We start from the raw sequence: 26,337 nt of genomic DNA, 5'->3' as shown, positions 1-26,337 counted from the left end.
TAGTGACATTAAGTACGTTCACACGGTTGTTAATATCCATTCACTTTGTTACCATATCAATCTCCAGAACTTTTTCATCATCTTCCCAAACTGAAATTCTGTACTCATTAACACTAACTCCCTATTCCTCCCTGTCCTCAGCCCTGAATAACCATTATTCTACTTTCTGTCTCTGAATTTGACTATTCTAAGTACTTCATGTAAGTGGAATCATATAATATTTGTCCTTCTGTGTCTGGCTGATTTCATTTACTATAATGTCCTTAAGGTTCATTCATGTTATAGCATGTGTTCAGATTTCCTTCCTTTTTAAGGCTGAATAATGTTCCATTGTACGTGTATACCACATTTTGTTCACCCATTTGTGAGGGACATTTAGGTTGTGTGAAATGGTCTTTCATTGTGGTTTTGATTAGCATTTCCCTAATGATTAATAATATTGAGCATCTTTTCATGTGCTAATTGGCCATTTGTACGTCTTCTTTGGAAAAATGTCTATTCAAGTCCCTTGCCCTTTTCTTTTGGGTGTGGGGGGACTGTGCCGCGAGGCTTGTGGGATCTTAGTTCCCCGACCAGGGATCCAACCCAGGCCTCACTGTGGTTAGCAATCACAGTGAGAGTGCCAAGTCCTAACCACTGGACCGCCAGGTAATTCCCCTTTGCCCATTTTGAAATTGAATTGTTTGTTTGTTATTAAGTTGTAGGAATTCTTTATATAGTCTGGATATTAACCCCCATCAGCTATATGATATGCAAAGATTTTCTCCCATTCTGTGGGTTACTTTTTCACTCTGTTGTTAGTGTCCTTTGATGCACAAAAGTTTTAAAAGTTAATTAATTTAAAGTTTTTAATGAAGTCCAATTTATTTTTTCTTTTGTTGCCTGTGCTTTTAGTGTCATATACAATAAATCACTGCCAAATGCAATGTCGTGAGGTTTTTTTCCTATGTTTTCTTCTAAGAAACTGTTTTAGCTCTTATGTTCAGGTTTTTGATCCATTTTGAGTTAATTTTTGTATATGGTGTGAAGGGTCAAACTTCATTCTTTTGCATGTGGATATCCAATTGTCCCAGTACCATATGTCTCACTGAATGGTTCCAACACACTTGTAAAAAATCATTTGACTACATATGCAAAGATTTACTTCTGGGTTCTCTATCCTTTTCTGTTAGTCTATATGTCTATCTTTATGCCGATACCACACTGTTTTCTGTGTGTGCTTTTTTGCAAATTTTGTTCTCAGTTTATTTTTTAAATTGAAACTATGTTTATTTTTCTCGTTGATTTTTATAAGTTCCCAATATGTTAAACAATGTTAAGCAAAGTCTCTCATCCACTTATCTGTTAGGGCTAAACTAGAATTATTTTCAGGAAATGCTTTCATTTGCTGAAGCATATTCTCTCGGGAGGCCAGGCTTCTTGAGTTGTGTGTCCTAGTTTGTATCTTCATTTTTTAAAAAAATAAATTTATTTATTTATTTATTTTTGGCTGTGTTTGGGTCTTCGTTGCTGCGCGCGGGCTTTCTCTAGTTGCAGTGAGCAGGGGCTACTCTTCATTGCGGTGCGCGGGCTTCTCATTGTGGTGGCTTCTCTGGCTGCGGAGCACAGGCTCTAGGTGCACAGGCTTCAGTACTTGTGGCTCGTGGGCTCCAGAGCGCAGGCTCAGTAGTTGTGGCGCACGGGCTTAGTTGCTCCACGGCATGTGGGATCTTCTCGGACCAGGGCTCAAACCCGTGTCCCCTGCATTGGCAGGAGGATTCTTAACCACTGTGCCACCAGGGAAGTCCCACTATCTTCATTTTTAAGAAAAGGAATTATTCTCTCACTGCAGCTCAGCTGCTTACAAAAGCATGCAAGTGTGGCTTTGACTGGCCTTGCAGAATGACTCCTGAGAGGTACTTGTCATTATGTGTAGTACCACACTGTTTTGATTACTGTAGCTTTTTTTTTTTTCAGGAACCACTTCAGTCTTATTTTATTGACTTCTTTTTGATCATCAAAGTTGTTTTCATCTTTGTAGTGATGCAGCGTTGTAATATATTTTCAAATCAGGAAGCAAGTCCTCCAAGTTTGTTTTCTTTTTCAAGATTGCTTCAGCTATTCAATGTCTCTTGAAATTTCATGTGAATTTTAGGATGGTTTTTCTGTTTTTGCAAAAAACATTACTGGGATTTTGGAAGAGATTGCATCAGATTTGTTAGTCTCTTTGGGTAGTATTGACATTTTAACAATGTTAAGTCTTCCAATCTATGGGTGTGATGTCTTTCCATTTATTTATGCCTTCTTTAATTTCTTTCAGCAATGTTTTGTAGTTTTCAATGTATAAGTCTTTTGCCACCTTGGTTAAGTTTATTCCTAAGTATTTTATGCTTTTTGATGCTGTTATAAAAAAATTGTTTTCTTTCTTTATTTCTTTTTTCATATTTTTCACTGTTAGTGTATAGATATGCAGCTAATTTGGGGTGTTGATTTTTTATCCTGCAACTTTGCTTAATTTGCTTATTAATTCTAGCAGGTGTGTGTGTTATTTAGGGTTTTCTACTTATATGATCACGTCTTCTGCAAACAGAGATAAGTTTGCTTTTTCCTTTCCAATTTGGATGTCTTTTTTTCTTTTTCTTGCCTAATTGCTCAACACTATGTTGAATAAAAGTGTTGAAAGCAAACATCTTTGTCTTGTTCCTGATCTTAGAGGAAAAGCTTTCAGTCTTTTACCATTGAATATGATGTTAGCTGTGGGTTTTTCATTTATGACCTTTCTTATTAAGATAGTTTCTTCCTATTTCTATTTTATTGATGTAAAATGCTTTTCTACATCAATTGAGATGATCACGTGATTTTTCTCTTTCATTCTGTTAATGTGGTGAATTACACTGATTGATTTTCATATATTGAACCACTCTTACATTCTAGGAATAAATCCCACTTTGTCATGGTGTAAAATCCTTTTAATATGCTACCAAATTCAATTTGCTAGTATTTTGCATTAATATTCTCATGAGATGTAGGTCTGTAGTTTTCTTTCCTTGTAGGGTCTTTGTCTAGCTTTGATATCAGGGTAATGCTGGTCTCGTAGAATTAGTTAGGCATGTTCCCTCCTCTTTGATATTTTAGAAGAGTCTGAGAAGGCTTGGTATTAATTCTTCTTCAAATGTTTGGTAGGAAAAAAAAGAATGTAAAAAATAAAAACAAAACTAAAAAAACTCACAAATGTTTGGTAGAATTCACCAATAAGACCATTTTGTCCAGGGCTTTTCTTTATTGGGAAATTTTTGATTACCGACTCAATCTCCTTACTAATTATAGGTCTGTTCAGATTTTCTATTACTTCATGATTCAGTCTTGGTAGGTTGTATGTTTCTAAGAATTTGTCTATTTCATCTAGATTATCCAATTTATTGTCATACACCTATTCATAGTACTCTCAAATTCCTTTTTGTTTCTGTAAAACAAATAGTAATATCCCCACTTTCATTTATTCTTTTTATTGAGATGTAATTGACATATTATATTAGTTTCCTTGGTGGGAATGTAAACTGGTGCAGCCACTGTAAAAAACAGTATGGAAGTTCCTCAAAAAATTAGGATTTTCTACATAAACAATCATGTTGTTTCTAAATAAATACTGTTCTAATTTCCTTTCTATTTTTTTATGTGATTAATTTTTTATTATTTCCTCATTATACTACTTAGGACTTCCAGTACAATGTTGAAAAAGTGATGAGTAGATATTCTTGCTTTTTGATAGATCTTAGGAAAAAAGGGTTAAATATTTTACCCTTTGTTATATTACTCCACAGAAACGATATAGTCCTAGGTAGGGTTCCCTAGGGATTTAACAACCAGTAACTTCAGGTAGTGTTGGACCGCTTTGCACCTAGTTCTTGCTTCCTACAATTTTGGTAGTGCATCCTTACAGAACTACCCCTCTTCTTTCTTCTGTCTGCTGTTAGTTGTCAGGGGCCGCTGCTGGGAACTGAGGGAAGTGAAATAGAGGGAAGGACTCTGGGCCCCTCCCTCTGGCCTGTTCCTTTTGGTTGTCTGTCAGAAATGAGTGACAGCAACTACTGAGCCCACGCGTCACAACTACTGAAGCCCGCACACCTAGATCCCGTGCTCCTCAACAAGAGAAGCCACCGCAATGAGAAGCCTTCGTATCGCAACGAAGAGTAGCCCCCGCTCACCGCAACTAAAAGAAAGCCCGCGTGCAGCAACGAGGACCCAACGCAGCCAAAAATAAATAAATTAATTAACTAATTTTTTAAAAAAAAGAAATGAGTGACAGCACCAAGGAAACTTTTTACCATAACAATATGTAGGAACCTGTACCAGTTTCAGAAGGCATCAGATACCTTCTTCTCCTAATTTTTGGATGGTAGTTACCGCTAAACCCTAGATGAAACCCAATTTTTGGAGTTTTGGTTAGATTTGGAAAGAGTTACCACCCAGCTGATGAACACATTTTATTTGTGTTTTGCATTGGAATTAGAAAAGTGAGAAGTAGAAGTTGTACTGATTTCATTTAACTTACCAATATTTTCAGTTTCCCCGGACTTTCACCCAATGTATACTTTTTTTTTTTTTTTAATATTTATTTATTTATTTATTCATTCATTCACTTATTTTTGGCTGTGTTGGGTCTTCGTTTCTGTGCGAGGGCTTTCTCTAGTTGCGGCAAGCGGGGGCCACTCTTCATCGCGGTGCGCGGGCCTCTCACTGTCGTGGCCTCTCTTGTTGCGGAGCACAGGCTCCAGACGCACAGGCTCAGCAGTTGTGGCTCACGGGCCCAGCTGCTCCGCGGCATGTGGGATCCTCCCAGACCAGGGCTCGAACCCATGTCCCCTGCATTGGCAGGCAGACTCTCAGCCACTGCGCCACCAGGGAAGCCCCAATGTATACTTTTAATAAGAACTTATTAAACGTTTTGGGGGTCTCCTGCCAGAGGTCATCAGCCTTTTTGCCTTACCTCTTCTCCCTTTCAGAAGATACAGGGGAACTTCTCATCTCATGTATAGGTCCAGGGTAAAACCTTCAGACAATAGGGATATGGGGCAGGACTAGTAGGGTCAAAAAGGGAAAAGGCCTATTTGTCAGTATAGGACAAAGGTGAAGAGGACAAAGTCTGGGCTGGAGAGAGATGAATAAATATTTGCAAATGCTATGTCCTTCACTGTTTTGGACACTATCAGCATTCTGGCGTCCTCGTGATTCTGGCTGGGGTAAAGGAGAAAGTGGGACACAACAAAAAAATCAAGACAGTCATTCCAGCCATGAAGAAACCAAAGCAAAGGAGATGTTTGGACTTTCTTGTTCCTCTGGTTTGTTTCTAGGAAGTATATGATTTCAATCCTCCAAATGAATTTCCAGGCACCATTGAAGCGGACTTGCCCTAATGAAGTGTTAAAAACTAAACAGATAGGTTGCTTACACTTCCCTACGCCCATTTTGTTTGTTTGTTTGTTTTTCTATTCTACTTTTTTAAAAAATGATAATTTTATCTTTGGAATGCATGCAAAGAAACTTCATCATATTCTTTCTATTCTCCAGTCCCTCATATTTCCCTCCACATGTTGAAAAGTGTGCTATTGAAAACATTAGCTAGATAGAAAGACAGAGAAATAGATACATAGATAGACAGATTGATTTTTTTTATTGATAATTACATTTATAATTCAAGGAAACTTCAAATGTTCAGAACATTTACAATCTGATGAAAGCTTAAAGACACTTACTGTTAACTAATAAAAATGGCTAAGCAATGATATCACAAATCTGTGATCCATTATTATATCCATTAGAATGACTGGATTAGTAAAAGAAACAAGTGGAAGTTGGGTAGATTATACTGGAGCTCAATCTCTCTCAGCATAGAGAACAGCTGATGGATAAACAATTGCTATCCACAATGGATGAGTCCAGCAGATTCTTACGGGCTGCATAACGTTATTTCTATCTTTGGAAAGGGAAGTTAAAAATAAGGCCCAAACTACAGAATAGAAACATGTAGAAGCATTTTAACTTTTTTCTCATTCATCTATCTTGTACTAAATCTCTAGTGAGACACTGAAGCTTGCTAATTTAATTTTTAAACTGAAAAGAGAATCATAGACATCTAACCTCTTCTGATTCTGGGTCTCACAGCTTCTATCATGAGCTAGAGTGTGAAAGTGGCAGGGACCGGTAGGAAATGCCAAAGAACAGAGTTTTTAGGTATTGAGGTCGAGTGTGTGACAAGGGGACAAGGTTTGAGAAGCCAGTACAAATGGACAAATATTTGCAGAGATTACATCTCTTACTGATAATAGGGGAAAGCCAATATCTACTTTCTTCACCCGACAGAGGAGTAGGCAGAAGAGGATCGAGGAGCTACCAAATCTATCAAAGCAGTCTTACTTCTTAATCACCAGACTTTGTGGTAATTTGGGGCTCCCTATTAAATGGGTGGATATCAGGCAGAGGAAGACCTGAAGCTGGAGAAGGCCAAGAGGGAACAACTGGGTTGCATTTCTTGTTTCTCAGTGCTTTAGCTAAAAAGAACAGAAGTTTGGAGGTGATAGATGAGGTTCGCCCTGAGTCCTGGGCTCCTTTTGGACCACAGTCCTTAGGGAAATGGTTTGTATGTTTCTGGTTTCTCCCGTCTCCAGTGCACTCTGCTCCAGACATGCGTGGTCTCAGACTCATCATGGTACCAGTTGAGCTACTTCTTTGCTGCTTCCTGCTGCACACTGTGGATGCCATTTCATATGGAAACCAGACAAACGTCTTGGTGCATCTTCGCTCATCCTTGGGATCCTGGCTACCTTCCTCAGCCCCCTTGTCTTGCCGGACCCTGCTCCCCAAATCCCTGCCTGGCTTCACCCACATGGCCCTTCTCCCCAAGTTCCTGGTAGGCCTGCCCCTGATGATTGCCTTGGAGAAAGCTGGCTGTCAAGCTGATGTACGGGTCCTGCAGCTTCAGCTCTACCGCCAGGGGGGTGTAAAGGCTACACAGATCCTCATCAGACATCTTCAAGAGCTCGAGAAAAGCAGAAGCACAGGGACGGGAGTGTCAGTGGATGCCCTGGCCTCTGCTCTGCAGCTGTTGGCCAGGGAGCACCCAGGCCCAGAGAGGGCCCGACGATCCCTCTCCGTCAAGGACTGCGAGCAGGAGCAGGAGCAGAGCGTGCACAATGTAGTCCAGCTGCTGCCAGGAGTGGGAACCTTCTACAACCTGGGCACAGCATTGTATTATGCTGTTCAGAACTGCTCGGACAAGGCCAAGGAACGAGGCCGAGACGGGGTCATAGATCTGGGTTATGACCTTCTGATGGCCATGGCTGGAGCGTCAGGGGGGCCCGCGGGACTAATGATCAGTACTGCACTTAAACCTATAGTGAAAGCTGGGGTTCAGCAGGTGATCCAGTATTATAATGAGAGAGAGGTGAACAGCCCTCCACCAGAGACCAGCAAGGAGGTCTTGGGGGTCACCTCAAATTGGGTCACCTGGAAGAAACAACTACCATGGCCCCTTTGGTATCAGAAGTAGTAAGTTCAGTTCCTTACTGGCAGTGGACCTTACTCTATGACTATGGCTTAGATCCTAGGGATGGGAATAGTACTGAGATATAAAAGAAGGTGGTAGGGAACTCCTTGGCTGTCCAGTGGTTAGGACTCCACTCTTTCACTGCTAAAGGGGCCGGGTTCAATCCCTGGTCGGGGAACTAAGATCCCCGTAAGCTGCGCAGCAATCAATCAATCAATCAATCAATTATAAAAGAAGGTGGTGGGACTTCCCTGGCGGTCCAGTGGTTAAGAATCCACGCTTCCACTGCAGGGGGTGCGGGTTTGATCCCTGGTGGGGAAACTAAGATCCTGCATGCCAGAGCAGTGCAGCCAAAAAAAAAAAAAAAGATGGTAAACATGACGACTAGATCTAATATTCTGACAAGTAGTATATGTATGTTCAAAATCCAAATCTCTGATTTTTTTTTATCAGGGAGGAAGGCAGTACTGTAAAATGTAGAAATTTTAAAGTTCGTGGTTTGGAATCAGAGGATTTGGCTTTGAATCTAGGCTCCACTTGTTAGAGCTTCAGCGACCATTGACTAGTACCTTCTTTCTCCAAACTCAGTTTTTTAAATTTCTAAAGAATAGTGATTTGCATCTCATTGGGTTTCGTGGAAATTAAAAACGGTACGCTGTCCTAATGCTTAGCACGGTACCAACAATAAATAGGCTTTTGTTGTTTTTGTTGTTGTTGTTATTACTTAAGCCCTCCCCTTCCTGTCCCAATATGTCGAAATTCCGCCTCGCTTGTTAGCTTAGCGCCTCCAAGGTCCTAAGCCAGTCTCGGTTCCGCTGCGTAGGTGCGGGTTCTCGGAAATCAGCTGTTTTAGTCCCGAGCTATTCTGTTCATTGGACTCCTCCCTCCGCAGACACGGGGCAGGGCTTACTTGAGCTTTCCTACCAATCGCTGCAGCTAGAGGTGTGGTTTCGGATCCTCTTGTCCCGCCTCGCGGAGAAGGAGGAGTTGTGGTGGCGCCAATAGAACTCACAGCCTGGGGAAGAGGTTGGCTGAATGGCAGCCAGTGTCGGGGCGCCTCTATGGGAATGGCGAGTTCCGGGGTTCAGCCGCTCACTCAAGCCTGTGGCAAGGGGGCGGGTTCGAGAGGCGGGCCGAAGCCGAGGGCGGCGCGGGAGGCTCTGGTGCCGGAGCTCTCTCTGGGGACCGGAAGCCTGGACCAGAGCTACTGGAGGGAGCGGGGGCTGAGACTCTAACCAGGTACCGGCCCTGAGAAGGCGGGCGGGGGTGTGGGTGGAGGCGCGAGTTTCTCCCTGAGAGGGCAGGCAGGCCCTGGGGGGTACGCCCCGGAGGGGTCAGACTCTGTCCCCAGGTTGAAACAGGAGCTGTCGCCTGCTTCATCCTCCTGTCCAACCTAAGTCCCCAACCGTAACGCCCCCCCCCACCCTCCAGAAACACCCCTGCAACTTCCAAGACCCGAAACCTGGCATTGTTGCATTGGTTCAGTGTCTTGGCCAACGCTTTTACCTTCCGGTCTGTTATTTTTGATCCTTACCAAAAAAAGAAAGAAAAAAATAGAGTTCTTTTCAGAAAAGCTTATTGAGCACAAAATACGCGCCTAAAAGAGTGTTGGATAACTGGAGAAAAAAGGAGTTTACAGTCCTTAACCTCTGTGCTTGCAATCTATTTAAGAAGGCCAGGTTTTTTGGTTTTGTTTTTCATATTTAAACCTCAGGGTTTACTTGCCGCCTTGCTTTATTAATACCAGCCAGTTAGTTCCTTAGGAACTGGGGCCTCGTCGTTTGTTTTTTAAAAGGAATACAAGTACATAGTGTAAAAAGTCAAGCACTACTAAAGGGTTAAAGTGAAAAGTAGGAGCCCCTGCCCAATTCTTTCCTTCCCCTGTTCCTACTTCCCAGAGGTAGAAAGGCAGCTCATGATTATTCATACTGGTGGAAAAGAATCTTTCCCACCCCAAGCATTTGATTTGTAATAAAATCATGTGACCTTTTTTTAGACCATAGAAGTGGGTGTTAATTCTTTTTTGTTAGGCTCAGGCTGCAAGAAGGTTTGGTTTCCTAAACAGACAGATGGCAGTGGGCGGGGAAAGGTAGGGAGAAGGTCTCCACCCAGCCTGCTTGGTGACAGGCAAAAACAAGTTTTGAGTGAATTTTCTCACAAACTTAATAATCCACATGAAGAATCAGAGATTGACAGAGGTCATAAAAGTGTCACAATCTTAGGGATTGAGTGACCCCTTACACAGTATTTAAGTATCTTAAACATCTTTTAGAGAACGGAGCTCCTCTTTCCAACATGGAGAGCAGTTTATCTCCAAGGAGTTTCAGCCTCTGATAAAGCTTTGGGGCCAGCCGGGATAATGCTGAAATAAATACTTAAGACTGGGACTTCCCTGGCGGTCTAGTGGTTAAGACTCCACGCTTCCACTGCAGTGGGTTCAATCCCTGGTGGGGGAACTAAAATCCTGCATGCCGTGCGGCGTGGCCAAAAATAAATAAATAATAAAAAAACCTTTTTTTAAATACTTAAGACTGACCTTTAAATGCTCCAGCATAAGTGAATACAAACACAAACAAATAAATTTAAAATAAATTCATTGGGGGAGATAGATGAAATGAGATTGCGGAAATATCATACACGTTTGTTGAAGCTGGATGACGGGTACATGGATGATCCTTGTACTACTCACTCTGCTTTGTTGTGTGTTTGAAAATTACCATTGAAACAAAAAGGCCTACATATTGGAGCTCTTAAATAGTACTCCCTGGAAGAATATGTGCCAAACTGATAATATTGTTTACTTCTGGAGAGGAGGAAAAGGGACCAAGATTGGGAGTGGGGTCAATCTAGACTTTACTTTTTTTCTGTATTTTTTCTTACCTGTATAATTAAACATTTAAAAAAATTTTTAATAATAAACAATCACAAGACTGTGGATGGTTTAGTCCAGGAAAATTTCCAATTGGGAACCTGCATCCTTCAGGCTCAGACCCCAAATGGCGCAGTGGGAGATGCTACAGAATCTTGACAGCCCATTTCAGGATCAGCTGCACCAGCTCTATTCAAATAGCCTCCTGCCGGTGGACATTCGACAGTACTTGGCTGTCTGGATTGAAGATCAGAACTGGTGAGGCCTTCAGGAAGTTGGGGGGATGAGGAAAATGATTTCTTTCTTCTGACCCCCCAGGATCCTGGAGATACCAAGGGCAGGAAGGGGTTGGAAGGCCTCAAGATAGTAGCAGCCCTGCAGAGATACTAATCCTTGTCCTTCCTGGTCACTAGGCAGGAAGCTGCACTGGGCAATGATGAGGCCAAGGCTAATATGCTGTTCTTCCACTTCTTGGACCAACTGAACTATGAGTGTAGCCGCTGCAGCCAGGACCCTGAGTGTTTGTTGCTACAGCACAACTTGCGAAAATTCTATCGGGACATTCAGGTACTTGGAGGAGCCAGGAATAACAAAGTAGGAATGGGAGCTGAGTGTAGAGGAGTACGTTTAGGGTATGGAACATGGAACAGGACCTGGAAGTTCAAAGGACAGGGGAAGATCTGGGGAAAATGGGACAGAGTCTGGACTTGGGAGATCACTGGCAGAGAGAAGGACATAGTCTAGATGACCCTTTCGGAAAGAGGCTAGGGTTTGGGGGACCAGTGGTGAAAAGGGGTAGGGCTTGGGACCCCGAAGAAGGGGAGAATACTGAGGTCACTGGTGGGGAGGGCCTGAGGTGGTAGTTCATTGATGGCAGTTGAGTTAAATCAATCCTTTCTCTTTTCCTACTGCAGGCCTTTCCCCAGGGCGCTACCCAATTGGCTGAGATGATCTTTAATCTCCTTCTGGAAGAAAAAAGAATTCTGACCCAGGCTCAGAGGGCTCAGTCGGTGAGAACAATTTGGTGGTGATGTTGAAAGCTCCTGGAGTAGAGAGGGTTCCTGCAAAGGAGTCAGGAAATTTGCCTCAGAACAAGATCCCTCCACATCCTGTGGTTTCATTTTAGGCCTGAATTTCAGGGACGAAAGGTCAGAGTTGAAATGTGCTCAGAGCCTCTTATTTCAGGAGCAAGGAGAGCCAGCCCTTGCAGCATCTGGGGAGAGCCAGCAGCATGAGATTGAATCGCGGATCCTGGAATTAAAGGCTATGTTGGAGGTTGGTAGATGTGGCAAGAGCCAGGGTGGGCAGGACTCAGCCTGCCTCCTCTCACAGAAGCAGCCTCATCAGGGTCTCATCTCCTCTGCAGAAGCTGGTGAAATCCATCAGCCAACTGAAAGACCAGCAGGATGTCTTCTGCTTCCGATATAAGATCCAGACGTCAGGTAGAAAGCACATTGAGGGGTGGGAGAAAGATGCCTACTGGGAGGCCAAGGGTAGAATAGAGCAGAAGGGGAAAGCCCCAGTAAGCAATAATCACCTTCGGCTGCATCTTGCTGATTATAGTCCTGCTGCCATTGCAAAGCTGGAGGTGCCAGGGTATGTTGTAGAGGTCAGGCTGGAGGTGTAGCTGAGGGACAGGTAGTGAATGTTGGAGGGGATGCTTGGGAAACTGCCTTAGCAGATTGAGTGGGCTTCTGGTTCTAGCAAGACCATTCAGAATTTGCATGAGGGCCCAGAGGTGCCTGTGCTTTGGTTGGTTCCCCTTCTTCTCCCTTCAGAACTCCCCACTCCTGACTCTGGCTGAGGTCTGGGCTGGGAAGGAGAGGGGAAGGAGCCCTAGGTCTGAGCATTTGTCTCACTCCTGCTCCTGCTGTCCAGCGAGGACACCCTCTTTGGACCCCCATCAGACCAGACAGAAGGACATTCTGCAGGAAACGCTCAATGAACTGGACAGAAGGAGAAAGGTGGGTGGCAGAGGACAGAGGGAGTGGGCAGCAGGGAACTGGGGAAAATGAGGCATCAGGAGCCCTGGCCTCCTAGCCTTGGCTTCTTTGTCTCTTCATCCCTGGTTGAATGGTGGAGGGTGATGGTGAGAGGCTCTCAGCACTCACTTTATGTCTTTCATAGGAGGTGCTAGATGCCTCCAAAGCACTGCTAGGCCGATTAACTACCCTAATTGAGCTACTGCTGCCCAAGCTGGAGGAGTGGAAAGTTCGGCAGCAGAAAGCCTGCATTGGAGGCCCCCCGGATGGAGGGTTGGAGCAGTTGGAGAAGTGGTGAGAGGCACCTTCCCACCCTCGTGCTCACCTGGCCCTAGTCCTAACTACCACCTGTGCTTTGTAGGTTATAATGCCCTGTGTATGGCAAGAGATATTGCCCTCCTTAATCTCTGCTCCCTAGAATGATACCAGCTCCCTTGTCTGACTGCAGCTCTGCTCTGCTCTTCATTCTCACCACCCAGGGAGCCCAGAGCCCAGTCTTTGCTTTGGGGAAAGTAATGAATTGATCCACAATCCGATTTCTCCTTCCTGCTTAATCACCCGAGAAATATCGTTTTACCTTTTTTTTAGTGCAATGAATATAATGCCAAAAAAAAAAAATTACCTGTTACCTTGATATCCAGATGTAGCTACTGTAATATTATTAAACAAAAATTGAATCATACTGTTGATACTATTTTGAGACCTGTGGGTTTGTTTGTTTTTTTTAACTTAGCAGTATATCATATTTACCCATGCCCATGATACTTTTATTTTTTACATCTTTGGCCACGCCACACAGCATATGGGATGTGGGATCGTTCCCCAACCAGGGATCAAACCCGCACCCCCTGCAGTGGAAGGGTGGAGTCTTAACCACTGGACCATCACGAAGTCCCTACCCATGATACTTTTTTTTTTTGTCCTTTTTTTGGCTGTATTGGGTCTTCGTTGCTGCGCAGGCTTTCTCTAGTTGCGGTGAGCGGGGGCTACTCTTCATTGCAGTGCTCAGGCTTCTCACTGCAGTGGCTTCTCTTGTTGCGGAGCACGGGCTCTAGGCGCGCGGGCTTCAGTAGTTGTGACACGTGGGCTCAGTAGTTGTGACTCTTGGGCTCTAGAACACAGGCTCAGTAGTTGTGGCGCACAGGCTTGGTTGCTCCGCGGCATGTGGGATCTTCCCGGAACAGGGCTTGAACCTGTGTCTCCTGCATTGGCAGGCGAATTCTTAACCACTGCGCCACCAGGGAAGCCCTAAACAAATTTCTTGATTTGTTTTCCAGTAAACTCCTTATTTTATATTAATTTTATTGTGATGTAGAAAAAAATAACTAATGTGTCCTTCAACATATTTGAAAAATACCTATTATTTAGATATTTTCTCATGAGAAAATTTATTATAATTTAAACTATTAAAAATATACCATGGGGCGGGGCACCTGTGGAATGAACTGGGAGACTGGGATTGACATATATACACTATTGATACTATGTATAAAATAGATAACTAATGAGAACCTACTGTATAGCACAGGGAACTCTACTCAGTGCTCTGTGGTGACCTAAATGGAAAGGAAATCCAAAAAAGAGGGAATATATGTATACATGTAGCTGATTCACTTTGCTGTACAGCAGAAAGTAACACAGCATTGTAAAGCAACTATTCTCCAATAAAAATTAATATAAAAAAATAAAAATATACCACTGTTCAGATAAATTGAAAACAGATATATAGGGCTTAGAGTACAGGATAAGTATTTACATTACAGTTGCACATGTATTCATCATATTGTACAGGGGTTGGCAAATTATGGCCTGTGAGTGATTTCTTGCTATTTTAAACAGTGCTGCAGTAAATAACCTCATAGGTCCATCTTTATTTACATCTCCAATTATTTCTATAATGTAAGTTATCAGAAGTGATATTCCTGGGTTAAAGTATATATTGGGTTGGCCAAAAAGTCCGTTTGGTTAGTGAATGAATTGTTCAATAAAATTCTTGGTGAAAATGAAAAATGTGTTTGTTGTTTTTACTTAAAACTGAACGAACTTTTTGGCCAGCCCAATACCTTTTCTTGGTGGTGGTAGTGCTGTTATTGTGTTGTTCTTTTGTTTCATTGTTTTTAATACAAAGAGATTTATTTCTTCTTCTGATTGTAAATATAAAATATACTAATTGGAAAAATTTCAGAACACTTAAAAGAGAAAAAAAGTAAAAATGACCCATGTGCATAATCTGATCGTTCAGAGGTAGCCACTGTTAATGCTTTTTTAAAAAAAATTTTTGATGTGGACCATTTTTAAAGTCTTTATTGAATTTGTTACAATATTGCTTCTGTTTTATGTTTTGGTTTTTTGGCCGTGAGGCATGTGGGATCTTAGCTCCCCGACCAGGGATCGAACCTACATCCCCTGCATTGGAAGGTGAAGTCTTAACCATTGGACCACCAGGGAAGTCCCCTGTTAATGCTTTTGAATACATTTTTCCAGATTTTCCCCATGCATATTCACAAATATGCATCTATTTTAAACAGAACTCAGATTATATCATATATATACTATCTTGTAATTTTTTTAATTTAATGTTTTTGAACATTTTTTCTTGTTAAAAATTTGTGCCTATATCATTATTTTTAATGGTTGCATAGTATTCCATGATGTCAATATGCCATAATTTATATACCCAATATCAATTGTTTCTAATTTTTCTATTACAGAAAACAAAGCTATGAACTGTGAACATCTGTCTTTGTCCATTTGTTTGTCTGATTATTTCCTTAGGCTATATCTTAGAAATGGAATACTACAAAATGTATATACATTTTTTGAAGCTTTTTATTTTTATTTTTTATATGTTTTTTGGCCACACCACGCAGCATGTGGGATCTTAGTTCCCCAACTAGGGATTGAACCCGCGCCCCTTGCATTGGAAGCGCGGAGTCTTAACCACTGGACCACCAGCGAAGTACCCTGAAGCTTTTTAAAAAAATAGTTCCAAACTGCTATCCCAATCTGTTTGCTCTTATGTAGTGGATAATTGTTTTCCTGTTACGATATTGCCTATCATTATTATTTCTTATTATATAGACAGTAAAACACATACAACTTCATCCCTTACTAGTTTTATGATCTTGAGCAAGTCACTTTACTCTTTCTATGCCTCAGCTTTACCATCTGTAAAATAGGGATAATAATAGTACCTACCTCATAGGGTTGTTGTAAGAATTAACCCTATGCATGAAGATGTGTGAAGCACTTAGAATAAAAAGTACATATCAACCATCATGTGAAAGTTAGCTTTATTATGTTAATAAATCTTTTATCAATTTTATATGTGAAAGTGGCTTTGATGTTCATTCCTTAGGTTATGAACAATGTTGAAATATCTTTCACATGCTTCCTGGATTCTTTTTTGTCCCAATCAGTTTCTGACTTTCCACATAGTTAAAGGGGAGCTCTTGGAGCCTGTTTGGGGATTCCAGGAAACTGATGGATTCTTTCTCCCTTGGATTCTGTCACCCAGGTTCACAGCTGGAGCAAAGCTGTTGTTTCATCTGCGGCAGCTGCTGAAGGAGCTACAGGGATTGAGTCACATGGTCACCTATCAGGGGGACCCTGTGATCGAAGGGGTGGATCTGCGGAAGGCCCAGGTCACAGAGCTGCTACAGCGCCTGCTCCACAGGTCTAGAGGCCGGGGGGGACCTCTAGGGAGGCCAGAGGGAAGGGACAAGGGGAGCCACTCTTACAGATACTGACCTCTATATATTCTCTCCACATCTCCCCAGAGCCTTTGTAGTAGAAACCCAGCCCTGCATGCCCCAAACTTCCCATCGACCCCTCATCCTCAAGACTGGGAGCAAGTTCACCGTCCGAACAAGGTTGGCATTTCAGAACTCATTCCTGCTTCCTTTTACCAGCCCTGATGCTTCCTGGCTTTACAAATCTTCCCACTCTTGGCTGTTTCTTCTCTCTTTTCCCCTCAATCTACTTACCTCGTTTAATCTCTTCCCTTGTTTTTTTCGAACATCTGGTCTATCCAGGAGATTGAAGTTGACCACTTTCCCCCATCTACCTCCCTCCCCTGCAGGCTGCTGGTGAGACTCCAGGAAGGCAATGAGTCACTGACTGCAGAAGTCTCCATTGACAGGTGAGTTGGGGCAGGTGAAGGGTGTGACCAAGGGGTGGCCAGGAAGTGGGGTGGTGGGGTGGAGGAGGCACCTACTCTTTACAACAGGGCCCTGGGGCTGTGTTCTTTTCCCTTCCATTCCTACCTCATAGAAATAGCTCATCTCTTTTGTTGAGTGCTTACTATGTGACATGTAGCTTGTCAAGTACCCCATTTAAAATTATCACAGGAACCCCATGAGTTAGGTATTATCAATGCACTATTCAAATGAGGAAACAAGTTCAGATAATTTATGTCTCTAGTGCAAGGCCACATAGCTGGTGAGCTGCAGATTTGGGTTTGAACCCGAGTCTGTCTGATTCCAAAGACCAAATTCCTAACTTCTACACTATTTTGCTTCCCAGTGATTTTTTTTTTTTTTCTTTACAGAAATCCTCCTGAATCACAAGGGTAGGTGCCTGACAAGGACACTGCAAACTTTTGTGCACTGCATGACCTGTACCATCACATGTGGCAGCCCTGATAGGGACACAAACAAGGAGGAGGTTGATTTGGGTGGTGTATGGACAGAGAGAGAAGGGGAGGTCTGAAATGAAGTGGAACTTTTGTTGTTTTCCTGCTGAGTTTTTAGAATAACTCTGCTCCTGACCACCATATATCTTCTTCCTCCTTGGAATAGCTTCCGGAAGTTCAACATTCTGACCTCAAACCAGAAAACTTTGACTCCTGAGAAAGGGCAGAGTCAGGGCTTAATTTGGGACTTTGGCTACCTGGTAAGAAGGGATGGTATCTTAAGGTTGTAGTTCAATCGAACAAGCTGGGGGAAGTTCCCAGGCCTTGGGAAGTCCTGAGGGCAAAGCAGGGGTTCCAGGGACCCTGGGGTCCTTGCTCTGGCATTCTCTCTCCCTCCCCTCAATTCACAGACGCTGGTGGAGCAGCGTTCAGGTGGTTCAGGAAAGGGCAGCAATAAGGTGAGGCCTGGACAGGGGGTTGGGGGGCAGGAGGAACTTAGCAAAGGCCACGCTGATCACTGTGTCTTCTGCTGTCCCAGGGGCCGCTGGCCGTGACAGAGGAACTGCACATTATCAGCTTCACAGTCAGATACACCTACCAGGGTCTGAAGCAGGAACTGAAAGTGAGTGAAAATGGAGTGTGTTTGGGGGAAGACCTAAGGAGGGGTTAAGCAGAAGCCTCTCAGGGTGGGATATTGTCTGGCCCTTACCAGATGTCTACAGCTAGAAACATCACATCCCTCTTCTGTGATTTCTGTCTCCTCCCCAGACGGACACCCTTCCTGTGGTGATTATTTCTAACATGAACCAACTCTCAATTGCCTGGGCCTCAGTTCTCTGGTTCAATCTGCTCAGCTCAAACCCCCAGGTAGGAGGTGGGCCCAACAGGTGAAGGGTGGCCAGGAGGGGCGTGGAAGCTTGGTGTGAGGGCACTGCTTCTGAGCCACCGTCCCCTCCTACCTCTGCAGAATCAGCAGTTCTTCTCCAGCCCCGCCAAGGCCCCCTGGGACTTGCTGGGCCCTGCTCTCAGTTGGCAATTCTCCTCCTACGTTGGCCGAGGCCTCGACTCAGACCAGCTTGGCATGCTGCGGGACAAGCTGTTTGGTACAGACCTTCTTTTCTCTCAGCCTTTCCCCAGCCTTTGTCTGCCCCCGCCCTCCATCCTTTCTGTCCCAGGACCCTTGGCCCTGCCTCTTCTGTCATCTGAACTGTCTGTCTGCCCACAGGGCAGAACTCCAGGACTGAGGGTGCCTTGTTGTCCTGGGTCCATTTCATTAAGGTAACTTCCTGCATCCTGTGCAGCTAGACCTTGGCCCCCATCCAATTACTAGTCCTTCCCCACACCCAGGGCAGCTCCACATCTCTTCCTGCCTTTCCATTCCTCCTTCAGCGAGAGAGCCCCCCTGGCAAGCTACCATTCTGGACATGGCTCGACAAAATTCTGGACCTGGTACATGACCACCTGAAGGATCTCTGGAACGATGGGTAAGGCCTTGGTCAGCCTCCCTTCTCTTCCCTGCCGCCTTTCTGTGCTTGAGAGTGGACTCTATGCGCCCTCATGTGGCAAATAAGGGGAGAGAGCAGAACCCGGTGCCAGGTCATAACCCCTCACGTTTGCACTAATGGTCTCCTAGCCCGTATTTGTCTAGCATCCACTGTGTTCCAGAGCCTGCGGGGTGCTTTTTATGAATTCTCTCACGTAATCGTTATAACCCTGCTGGGCGATGGGTGTTGCCACCCTCAAGGGAGGAAATGAAAGCTCAGAGAGGTTAAAGGACTTACACCAGGGGCAGAGTTGGGATTCAAACCGAGGCCTGTCTGACCCCACGCCTATGCTCTTTCCACCACACTGCCTGCCCATTTGTGTAGCACTTTGCCTTTTACAAGGTGCTTTTCATCTGTGTGACCTCACCGCAGTTTCACACCTCTTCCAACCCTGGGAGGTGGATATTGTCAGTAAAGTAAAATGACTTGGCCAACATGGAACAGTTTGTAACAAGGTGGCAGAGCCAGGGCCCAAACCTGGCACTCTGTCCCTCTACAAGGGGAGCAGGAGGCAGGAGGGCCTCACAGCTGCTCTCTGTGCTACAGACGCATCATGGGCTTTGTGAGCCGGAGCCAGGAGCGCCGGCTGCTGAAGAAGACCATCTCTGGCACCTTTCTGCTGCGCTTCAGTGAAACGTTGGAAGGGGGCATTACCTGCTCCTGGGTGGAACACCAAGATGATGGTCAGCTGCTCTGCCCTGCTGTTTCCACAGCCTCTCTTGCTGCCCCTCCGCCTGCCCTTGGCTTCCCTGGCTCTGTCCTGAATCCCTCAGCAGATTTGTGGTTGGGCAGCCGGGGTGGGGGGCTCCCAGGCCCAGCCTCTTCCCTCAAGCCTGCCTGTTCCTGCATCCACTCTCCAGATAAGGTGCTCATCTACTCTGTGCAGCCCTTCACCAAGGAGGTGCTGCAGTCACTCCCGCTGACCAAAATCATCAGCCAGTACCAGCTGCTCACTGAGGAGAACATACCTGAGAACCCACTGTGTTTCCTCTACCCACGAATCCCCCGGGATGAGGCTTTTGGGTGCTACTCCCAGGAGAAAGGTGAGAAGCATTGATAAACTTCACTGGTAGAGTGCAGGGATCCACAGGCATCCACACATCCAACTCTTTCCTTTCAACATGGGAAAACCGATATCCAAAGAAGTTAGGGCTTTGTCTATGGGATACTGCTAGTTAGTAGGGAGACATGACTGTCAGGACTGCCTGCACTAGGGGACCCTGGGGCTATGTGTCCAATCTGTTGACCTCCCCTGCCTCCTGTGTCTGTCCCCCACAGTTAATCTCCAGGAACGGAAGAAATACCTGAAACATAAGCTCATTGTGGTCTCTAACAGGTGAGATGTGAACTCTTTGCCCATCTTCCCTAACTCTTTTTGGCTGATATAGTGACCCAGACCTGCCCAATTCCGGTCTCTCCAGCCTTCTTTCCTACTGACCCACACTCCCCAGCCCTCTAGGTTTGTTTCCTACTCTTTTAGTCTCTCTCCTCTCTGTTTTCCTGCTGCCATCCTTAGGTTGTCTCCATAGGGGTTCCCTGATAATAATAGTCATAATCATTGATGTTAATGGACATCTACTTAATGCCAAGCATGGTACTAGATTTTTTTAGAACATTTTTTTCATTTAATCCTTATGAGAACCCATTTGAGCCAGTAATGAATGGTAACAGCCACATTTAATGAAAGTTTATTATGTTCCAGGCACTGGGCTAAATGCTTTGTGTTCATTTTCTCATTTATTGAATCTTCATAATTGTCCTATGAGGCAGAAGATACTATTATTACTGTTTTCAGCTGAGGAACCTGAGGTTTAGTGTGGTGAAGTGGCATGCCTAAGGTACATGGCTAATCAATGATCCAGGTCTGTCAAATTCCGAAGCCCTGCTTTTAACCATCTTACTGCCTCTCAAGTATTATGAGGTATTGTTGTTCCCTTTTTACAGATGATAAATCTGAGGCTCAGAGAGGTTAGGTCACTTTGCCTAAGGTCACCCAACTTGTAAATGATAGGATTTAAACCTCTGGTTAACCTTAAGCCCTCTGCTCTATTGCCTTTTAGACTAGAGAGATGGCCTCTGCTTTCTCTACCATCCCCCACTTTACCTAAACAACTGAGCCCTGCTCCTTTGTCTGTATTGGGGTATCCAGACAGGTGGATGAGCTGCAACAACTGCCGGAGCTTAAGCTGGAGCCAGAACTGGAGTCATTAGAGCTGGATCTGGGGCTGGCACCAGGGCCAGAGCCAGGGCCGGGCCTGGGCTTAGAGCCACTGCTGGAGGCAGGGCTAGATCTGGGGCCAGCACTGGAGCCCACTCTGGAGCCCGTGCTGGAGCCCACTCTGGAGCCCGTGCTGGAGCCCACTCTGGAGCCTGTGCTGGAGCCCGTGCTGGAGCCCACTCTGGAGCCTGTGCTGGAGTCCATTCTGGAGCCCACACTGGAGTCCATTCTGGAGCCCTTGCTGGAGCCCACACTAGGCGAGGTGTCACAGAGAGTCCCAGAGCCAAACCTGGGACCAGGACTGAAGCTGGAGCCTATTCCAGAGCCTATTTCACAGCCACTGCCAGAGCCGGATTTGCCCCATGATCTGAGACACTTGAACACTGAGGACATGGAAAGTAAGTGATGAGATGGGGCTAGGGAAGAGGGGACACATTCCCTTTCCCAACTCCCCTCCCTCACCCACTACGGAAAAAGACTGAGTTCTGAGCTCCTCATTGGAGAAAGGCTTATTTCCCTGTGATTCCTTTTATTAGGAAATACACACGCCTCCCCCACCCCACCTAAGTGCCCCCGTCAGGCCCTGTCTAGGCCTCTGCTGCCATCCTCTCTCACTTTCTCTGCTGCTTTGGGAGCTCCTTGCCTAAGATCAGGGCCTGACTTATTTCTCTGGACTATCTAGTCTTCAGAAACAGCAGGAAGATTGAAGAAATCATGCCAAATGGTGACCCACTGTTGGCTGGCCAGAACACCATGGATGAAGCTTACGTCTTCCCTCGCAGCCATTTCTACACAGATGGGCCCTTGATTCCTTCTGACTACTAGAAACTACATTTTCTCTGTTCTTTCCATATATTTTGCCCCTCCTACCTCTCACATCATGATGTTGCTCTACAAGGATGGGAAATCAGGCCTGTGCTCCTTCTAAACTGGGTTAACCGTGGGATTTGGAGTGAGAGGTAGAAGCATAATATGGGTAAGGAACAGGCACCAATGAATCAGAACAGATGTTACCCATAGCTCCAGCTGGGAGCCTGGAGGCTGCCTGCTGTGCTGGGAGGTATAGGAATTTGAGGGCAGGCCAGAACAGTTAGGAGGTACTTGGAGGGCTCAGGGCAGTGGCTTCTTTCCAGTATGGAAGGCTTTCAACATTTTAGTAGCTGATAAGACTAACCTGGTGCCTACTTCATCTTCCTGGAGTGCCCTTTCTGCTCAAAACAGCTCTGACTTCTGATCCTGCAGTGATTCAGAACTCCTGTCTTTGGCCAAATACACTCTTGGCCAGGAAAGCAGGGAAGGAAGCCCTGGGTCAGAGAGCAAGAGAGGGTCACACTTAGGACCCCCACTTCCTAATCACAGTCCCTTGTAATCTCATTCAGCTTGCTCGGCCATGTAGGGATTAAGGCCAAAAAGATCACGGTTACTGTATATACCAAGGGGTCATGAGGAAAGATCCCTCTCCACCATAGCCCTGCAGAGTAGAAGGATGCATTTTGTAGTCCTTTGGCCCTGTTTTTCCATTCTGTTTCTTTTCACTAACAAGCCTAGAAATTAGACTTAGATATCCACATAAATAAGTCTTTATTGAAAAAAGTGCATAATTCAGTATAAATATAATAAATAATCCTCCTCCCCAAACTGCTGCCACGATGATAAATAATCCCAAAATTTCCCTTCCCATGTAATAAATATTCAGCCTGTTCTAGGTCAGCATCATAAGTCAGTCAGTATTGGTAATTTTTCAACAGAGCAAGTCCTGTTAAAATTAATGGACTGATTAACTTGTTGGCTCACAGGTGTCTAGGCTGATAAATTCATCTTAGCATTGCTGAGCCGTGGAGGTCTGGGTGCCGTCCTTAAGCTGCTGGCTTAGGGGCTCAGAGTTGCTGCTCCATGGGCAAAGACCCTGGCAGCTACAGCCACAAAGGCCTGGAGGCTGCGAAGGATCTTGAGACGGAGAAGGAGGCGCTGCCACGGCTGGCTGGGACTGGGGCTTGGAGTCTGCTCAGTCTCCCAGTGGTGACCCTCGGGCTGAAAGGACACAGGACACAATCAGAGAGGACTCTAGATCCTTCACTCCCCCGCCAGGCTCTGTCTCTGACACCTGCAAGCCCCACTCCTCCAGGCCCCTAGTTCATACCTGCAAGAGTTCCCTGAGGCCCAGTAGGGAGTCATGAAGCTGGCCCACAGGGCCATCGGGGAGTAGAGAAGGCTCCCCTGTGAAAATATCTGAGCCCAGCAGCTTCTCATAAAAAACCAGGCCTTGGTGGATCCTTTGCAAGCAGGACTGGGGAGAAAAGAAAGCAGTGAAAGAAAACAGATACAGGGACTTCCCTGGTGGTCCAGTGGTTAAGACTCCGTGCTTCCACTGTAGGGGGCATGGGTTTGATCCCGGGTTGGGGAACTAAGATCACACATGCCGCTCAGCGCAGCCAAAAAAAACACACCAAAAACAAAAAATAGGGAGAGGAAGGAAGAAAAAAAAGGAAGGAAAGAAAGAGAAAGAAGGAAGGAGGGGAAAGAAAGGAAGAAGGAGTGAGAAGAAGGAAGGAAGGAAAAGAAAAAGAAGACAGATACCTTCTAATTACTCCACCAAAGACCCACCTGATATTTGCCACTCTTAGAAACAGCTGTGATATGAATGTTTGCGTCCCCATAAAATTCATATTTTGATATCCTGATCCCCGTGTGATGGTATTAGGAAGTGGTACCCTTGGGAGGTTACTAGGTCATGAGGATGGAGCCCTCAAGAGTGGGATTATTGCTCTTATAAAAGAGACCCACAGAACTCCCTAATCACTTCCACAATGTGAGGAGACAAGAAGTCTGCAACCTGAAGAGGGCCCTCACTCAACCATGCTGGCAGCTTAATCTCAGACTTCCAGCCTCCGGAACTGTGAGAAATAAATGTCTGTTGCGGGCTTCCTTGGTGGCACAGTGGTTAAGAATCTGCCTGCCAATGCAGGGGACATGGGTTCGAGCCCTGGTCCAGGAAGATCCCACATACTGCGGAGCAGCTAAGCCCGTGTGCCACAGCTACTGAAGCATGCGCACCACAGCTACTGAAGCCCGTGCGCCTAGAGCCCATACTCCACAGCAAGAGAAGCCACCGCGATAGAGCCCACACACTGCAACGAAGAGTAGCCCCCGCTCACCGCAACTAGAGAAAGCCCACACGCAGCCAAAAATAAATAAAAATTTTAAAAATAAAATAAATTTATTTTTTAAAATAAATAGGGCTTCCCTGGTGGCGCAGTGGTTGAGAGTCTGCCTGCCAATGCAGGGGACACGGGTTCGAGCCCTGGTCTGGGAAGATCCCACATGCCGCGGAGCAACTGGGCCCGTAAGCCACAACTACTGAGCCTGCGCGTCTGGAGCCTGTGCTCCACAACAAGAGAGGCTGCGATAATGAGAGGCCCGCGCACCGCGATGAAGAGTGGCCCCCGCTTGCCACAACTAGAGAAAGCCCTCGCACAGAAACGAAGACCCAACACAGCCAAAAATAAAATAAAAAATAAAATAAATAAAAAATAAATGTCTGTTTATAAACTACTGAGTCTATGGTTTGTTGTTATAGCAGGCTGAATGGACAAGGACAGATACAACTTTTACTAATTCACCATGGTGTCCAGCTCTGTCCCCAGTCCCCTCTTCCTTGCGGCCCAGCCTCATCTTAGTACCTGACTGTTGTCCCTGAGTCCTTGTGGATCACAGCCATCCCCACACTGGATATGGGGGACATGATTTGTAGTCTCATCACCTCCTTCTTCTCTTGGTAGATCCTGGAATGGAGGAGGGGTGGGAAGAGTAAAGAAATAAGTACTTTCAAACCCCACCTGGATCCTCAGGCTGTGACTCTCCCTGGAACCCCACTCCCCTGTCCTCGCTTACCCTCTGATGGCTTTCAACCCTCCAGCTTCCACCCTAGGCCACAGAGTCTTCCACTGCAGCCTTGGAGGGCTTGGATAGGCTCCTGTTTGGTCCCAGAGGCTGCCACTCACCACATGTCCCATTGGTTGATGTGCACTCCAGGCCAGCATGCAGAGTTGCTGTGAGAGCTGCTGGCCCCGAGCCCAAGCAGGGCTGCTGCCCTCAGGCACAGCCTGGCCCTGAGCAATCCAGGGCAGCAGCAGCAGCAGCAGCACAGCTCTGCTCCCCAGCATCTCGTTGCCTGCTTCTCAGATCCGGCTGGCTCTGTGCCTTGCAGTCCCTGTGGAATCTCTTGTCCACTTCCCCTTGCTCTGAGCCTGATTCTCTCTGTTCTGTGCGTCTCTGGTTTGGTTCCCTCTGTCGTTCACCGAGTCTCTGAGCTGCTTCCTGTAGATTTTCTCCCCTTGTCTCTGAGTCTCTTTTTAAGGTCCCTGCATTGTAAGACCCGCCCTTTATACTAGCAGGTGACTCACAGCAGGTGGGATTCCCCTCCCTGCATCATCTCCCTCCGTGGGGAGCCCAGGTAAGTAGCCTCAGTTCCAGGGGAAATGAGTCGTGTGGTTGCTGTGGCTGGAGGCCTGGGATGGGACTTATGTGTAATGCTCTCCAGGAATCAAAGTGGCTGTAGAAGGGGGTGGGGGTGGGAGTAACGAATATTTAAATGAATCTAGTCTCAAGTTCCTTCCTGCTTAACCTTTCCCTCATCTTTTTGCCTCTCTAAGCTATATCTTCCCACCCTTCAAACCTAATCTCCTCACCCCCTCCTGCCTGAGTAAAAATCAAAACAGAAGCATTCATTTATCTCCCAATAGGATGGCAAGCTCAGTTTGGAATGAAGTTTGGTTCCCACCTGATGCCCTCAATCTAAGAATAAGGGGGCTTCTTAGTCTCTGTTGGGAACGGTGTTATTTTCACTGGGAGACAATGGACATGAAGGCACTTTGTGAACTGGGAAACTACATAAGTTCAGTATAAGGTATTATTGCTCCCTCACTTCAGGCCTCACTCTGGAGGCTAGGAGGGCTGTTGGAAGGAGAGAGCTGTTGCTAAGAACCATCTGATTCCTCAACCTTAGTGGCCCAAGTTTCCTGGGCTCTGTGGGATTCAGGTGATTTGGGGGTGGGGGACACCAGTGTAAGCAAGGGCTAGAAATCCAACTGAGATATTCCAGCACCCAGCCCTTCACCGTGGCTAGAAAGTCCAGGGTTCTGGGTAGTTGAAGATGCACAGTGTCAATGACCCTGGCTGGTCCTTCAGCCTGTTGCATCCATGGGTAAAATCCGCTGACACTGATTTCATCACCATCCCTGATGCAACATTCAGTGAAACAGCTGAGACTGTGAAGTTGGGCGTGGGAGTGGAGGGTGGTCCAAATCTGGGACTGCCCCAACCCCAGTGGAGGGTCCCAGGACAATCTGGACGTCAGAATGAGGCCATGGATGACCACACAGATGGCTCCCAAAGCCTTTCCAAGAGGTTGATCCTTTTTCTCTGAGAAACTTACCCTCGATAGAGGTCTCCTTTCCCATAGGACTATTCAAAACTGCCCAGTGAAACTTCTGATTCAAATATGACTCTGCGGTAAATCCACCCTTTGGATAAAACATTTGCAGCATCAGAGAGTTTACCTCAGTTTGAG

General features: G+C 45.5%; 3 protein-coding genes across 10 annotated transcripts in view; 2 read left to right on the top strand and 1 right to left on the bottom strand.

Annotated features, from left to right (window-relative positions):
* Positions 1–6,652: 6,652 nt before the first annotated feature.
* Positions 6,653–7,608, top strand: APOF (apolipoprotein F). The gene is given in 2 exon segments (XM_059934649.1): positions 6,653–7,469; positions 7,472–7,608. Coding segments are annotated over 2 exon segments (945 nt in total). The 5' UTR covers positions 6,653–6,661.
* A 939-nt stretch (positions 7,609–8,547) lies between these two features.
* Positions 8,548–24,320, top strand: STAT2 (signal transducer and activator of transcription 2). 2 transcript variants are annotated; one of them, XM_059936192.1, is made up of 24 exons: positions 8,548–8,761; positions 10,506–10,649; positions 10,805–10,958; positions 11,306–11,401; positions 11,577–11,666; positions 11,758–11,833; positions 12,270–12,355; positions 12,519–12,667; positions 15,891–16,049; positions 16,153–16,245; positions 16,455–16,514; positions 16,923–16,943; positions 17,173–17,266; positions 17,417–17,464; positions 17,545–17,628; positions 17,775–17,873; positions 17,974–18,109; positions 18,232–18,284; positions 18,396–18,490; positions 19,097–19,233; positions 19,411–19,593; positions 19,829–19,886; positions 20,700–21,166; positions 21,451–24,320. In XM_059936192.1, the coding sequence occupies exons 2-24, from the start codon at positions 10,519–10,521 to the stop codon at positions 21,591–21,593; spliced, it is 2,712 nt and encodes a 903-aa protein (XP_059792175.1). In that variant the 5' UTR covers positions 8,548–8,761; positions 10,506–10,518; the 3' UTR covers positions 21,594–24,320. The 2 variants fall into 2 exon arrangements, with proteins under 2 accessions (XP_059792175.1, XP_059792177.1); XM_059936194.1 differs by having other exon boundaries at positions 10,468–10,649.
* The window catches only part of IL23A (interleukin 23 subunit alpha), a 6,081-nt gene continuing 2,076 nt past the window's right edge, over positions 22,333–26,337 (bottom strand). For 3 of the 7 annotated variants that reach the window (XM_059936196.1, XM_059936195.1, XM_059936199.1), the window contains 4 exons: positions 24,770–26,290; positions 24,449–24,550; positions 22,909–23,055; positions 22,333–22,799 (listed from right to left, as the gene is read on the bottom strand). In XM_059936196.1, the coding sequence (XP_059792179.1) occupies positions 22,638–22,799; positions 22,909–23,055; positions 24,449–24,550; positions 24,770–24,931 (573 nt within the window). In that variant the 5' untranslated portion in view covers positions 24,932–26,290 and the 3' untranslated portion in view covers positions 22,333–22,637. The remainder of the gene's footprint in view (positions 22,800–22,908; positions 23,056–24,448; positions 24,551–24,769; positions 26,291–26,337) is intronic. The other 4 variants (XM_059936197.1, XM_059936198.1, XM_059936200.1 and 1 more) reach the window with 4 other exon arrangements.

This window comes from Balaenoptera ricei, chromosome 10, assembly GCF_028023285.1.
Source record: "Balaenoptera ricei isolate mBalRic1 chromosome 10, mBalRic1.hap2, whole genome shotgun sequence".
Classification (NCBI taxonomy): domain Eukaryota; kingdom Metazoa; phylum Chordata; class Mammalia; order Artiodactyla; family Balaenopteridae; genus Balaenoptera; species Balaenoptera ricei.
Note: the sequence above shows the minus strand (reverse complement) of the source record. Positions and strands in the feature narration are given on the sequence as shown.

Coding starts and splice junctions, on each gene's coding strand:
- STAT2 (XM_059936192.1), top strand. CDS start 10,519: ATGGCGCAGTGGGAGATGCTACAGAATCTTGACAGCCCATTTCAGGAT. Junction 17,874..17,973: donor TGCTCAGCTCAAACCCCCAG/GTAGGAGGTGGG, acceptor CTACCTCTGCAG/AATCAGCAGTTCTTCTCCAG. Junction 18,491..19,096: donor AAGGATCTCTGGAACGATGG/GTAAGGCCTTGG, acceptor TCTGTGCTACAG/ACGCATCATGGGCTTTGTGA.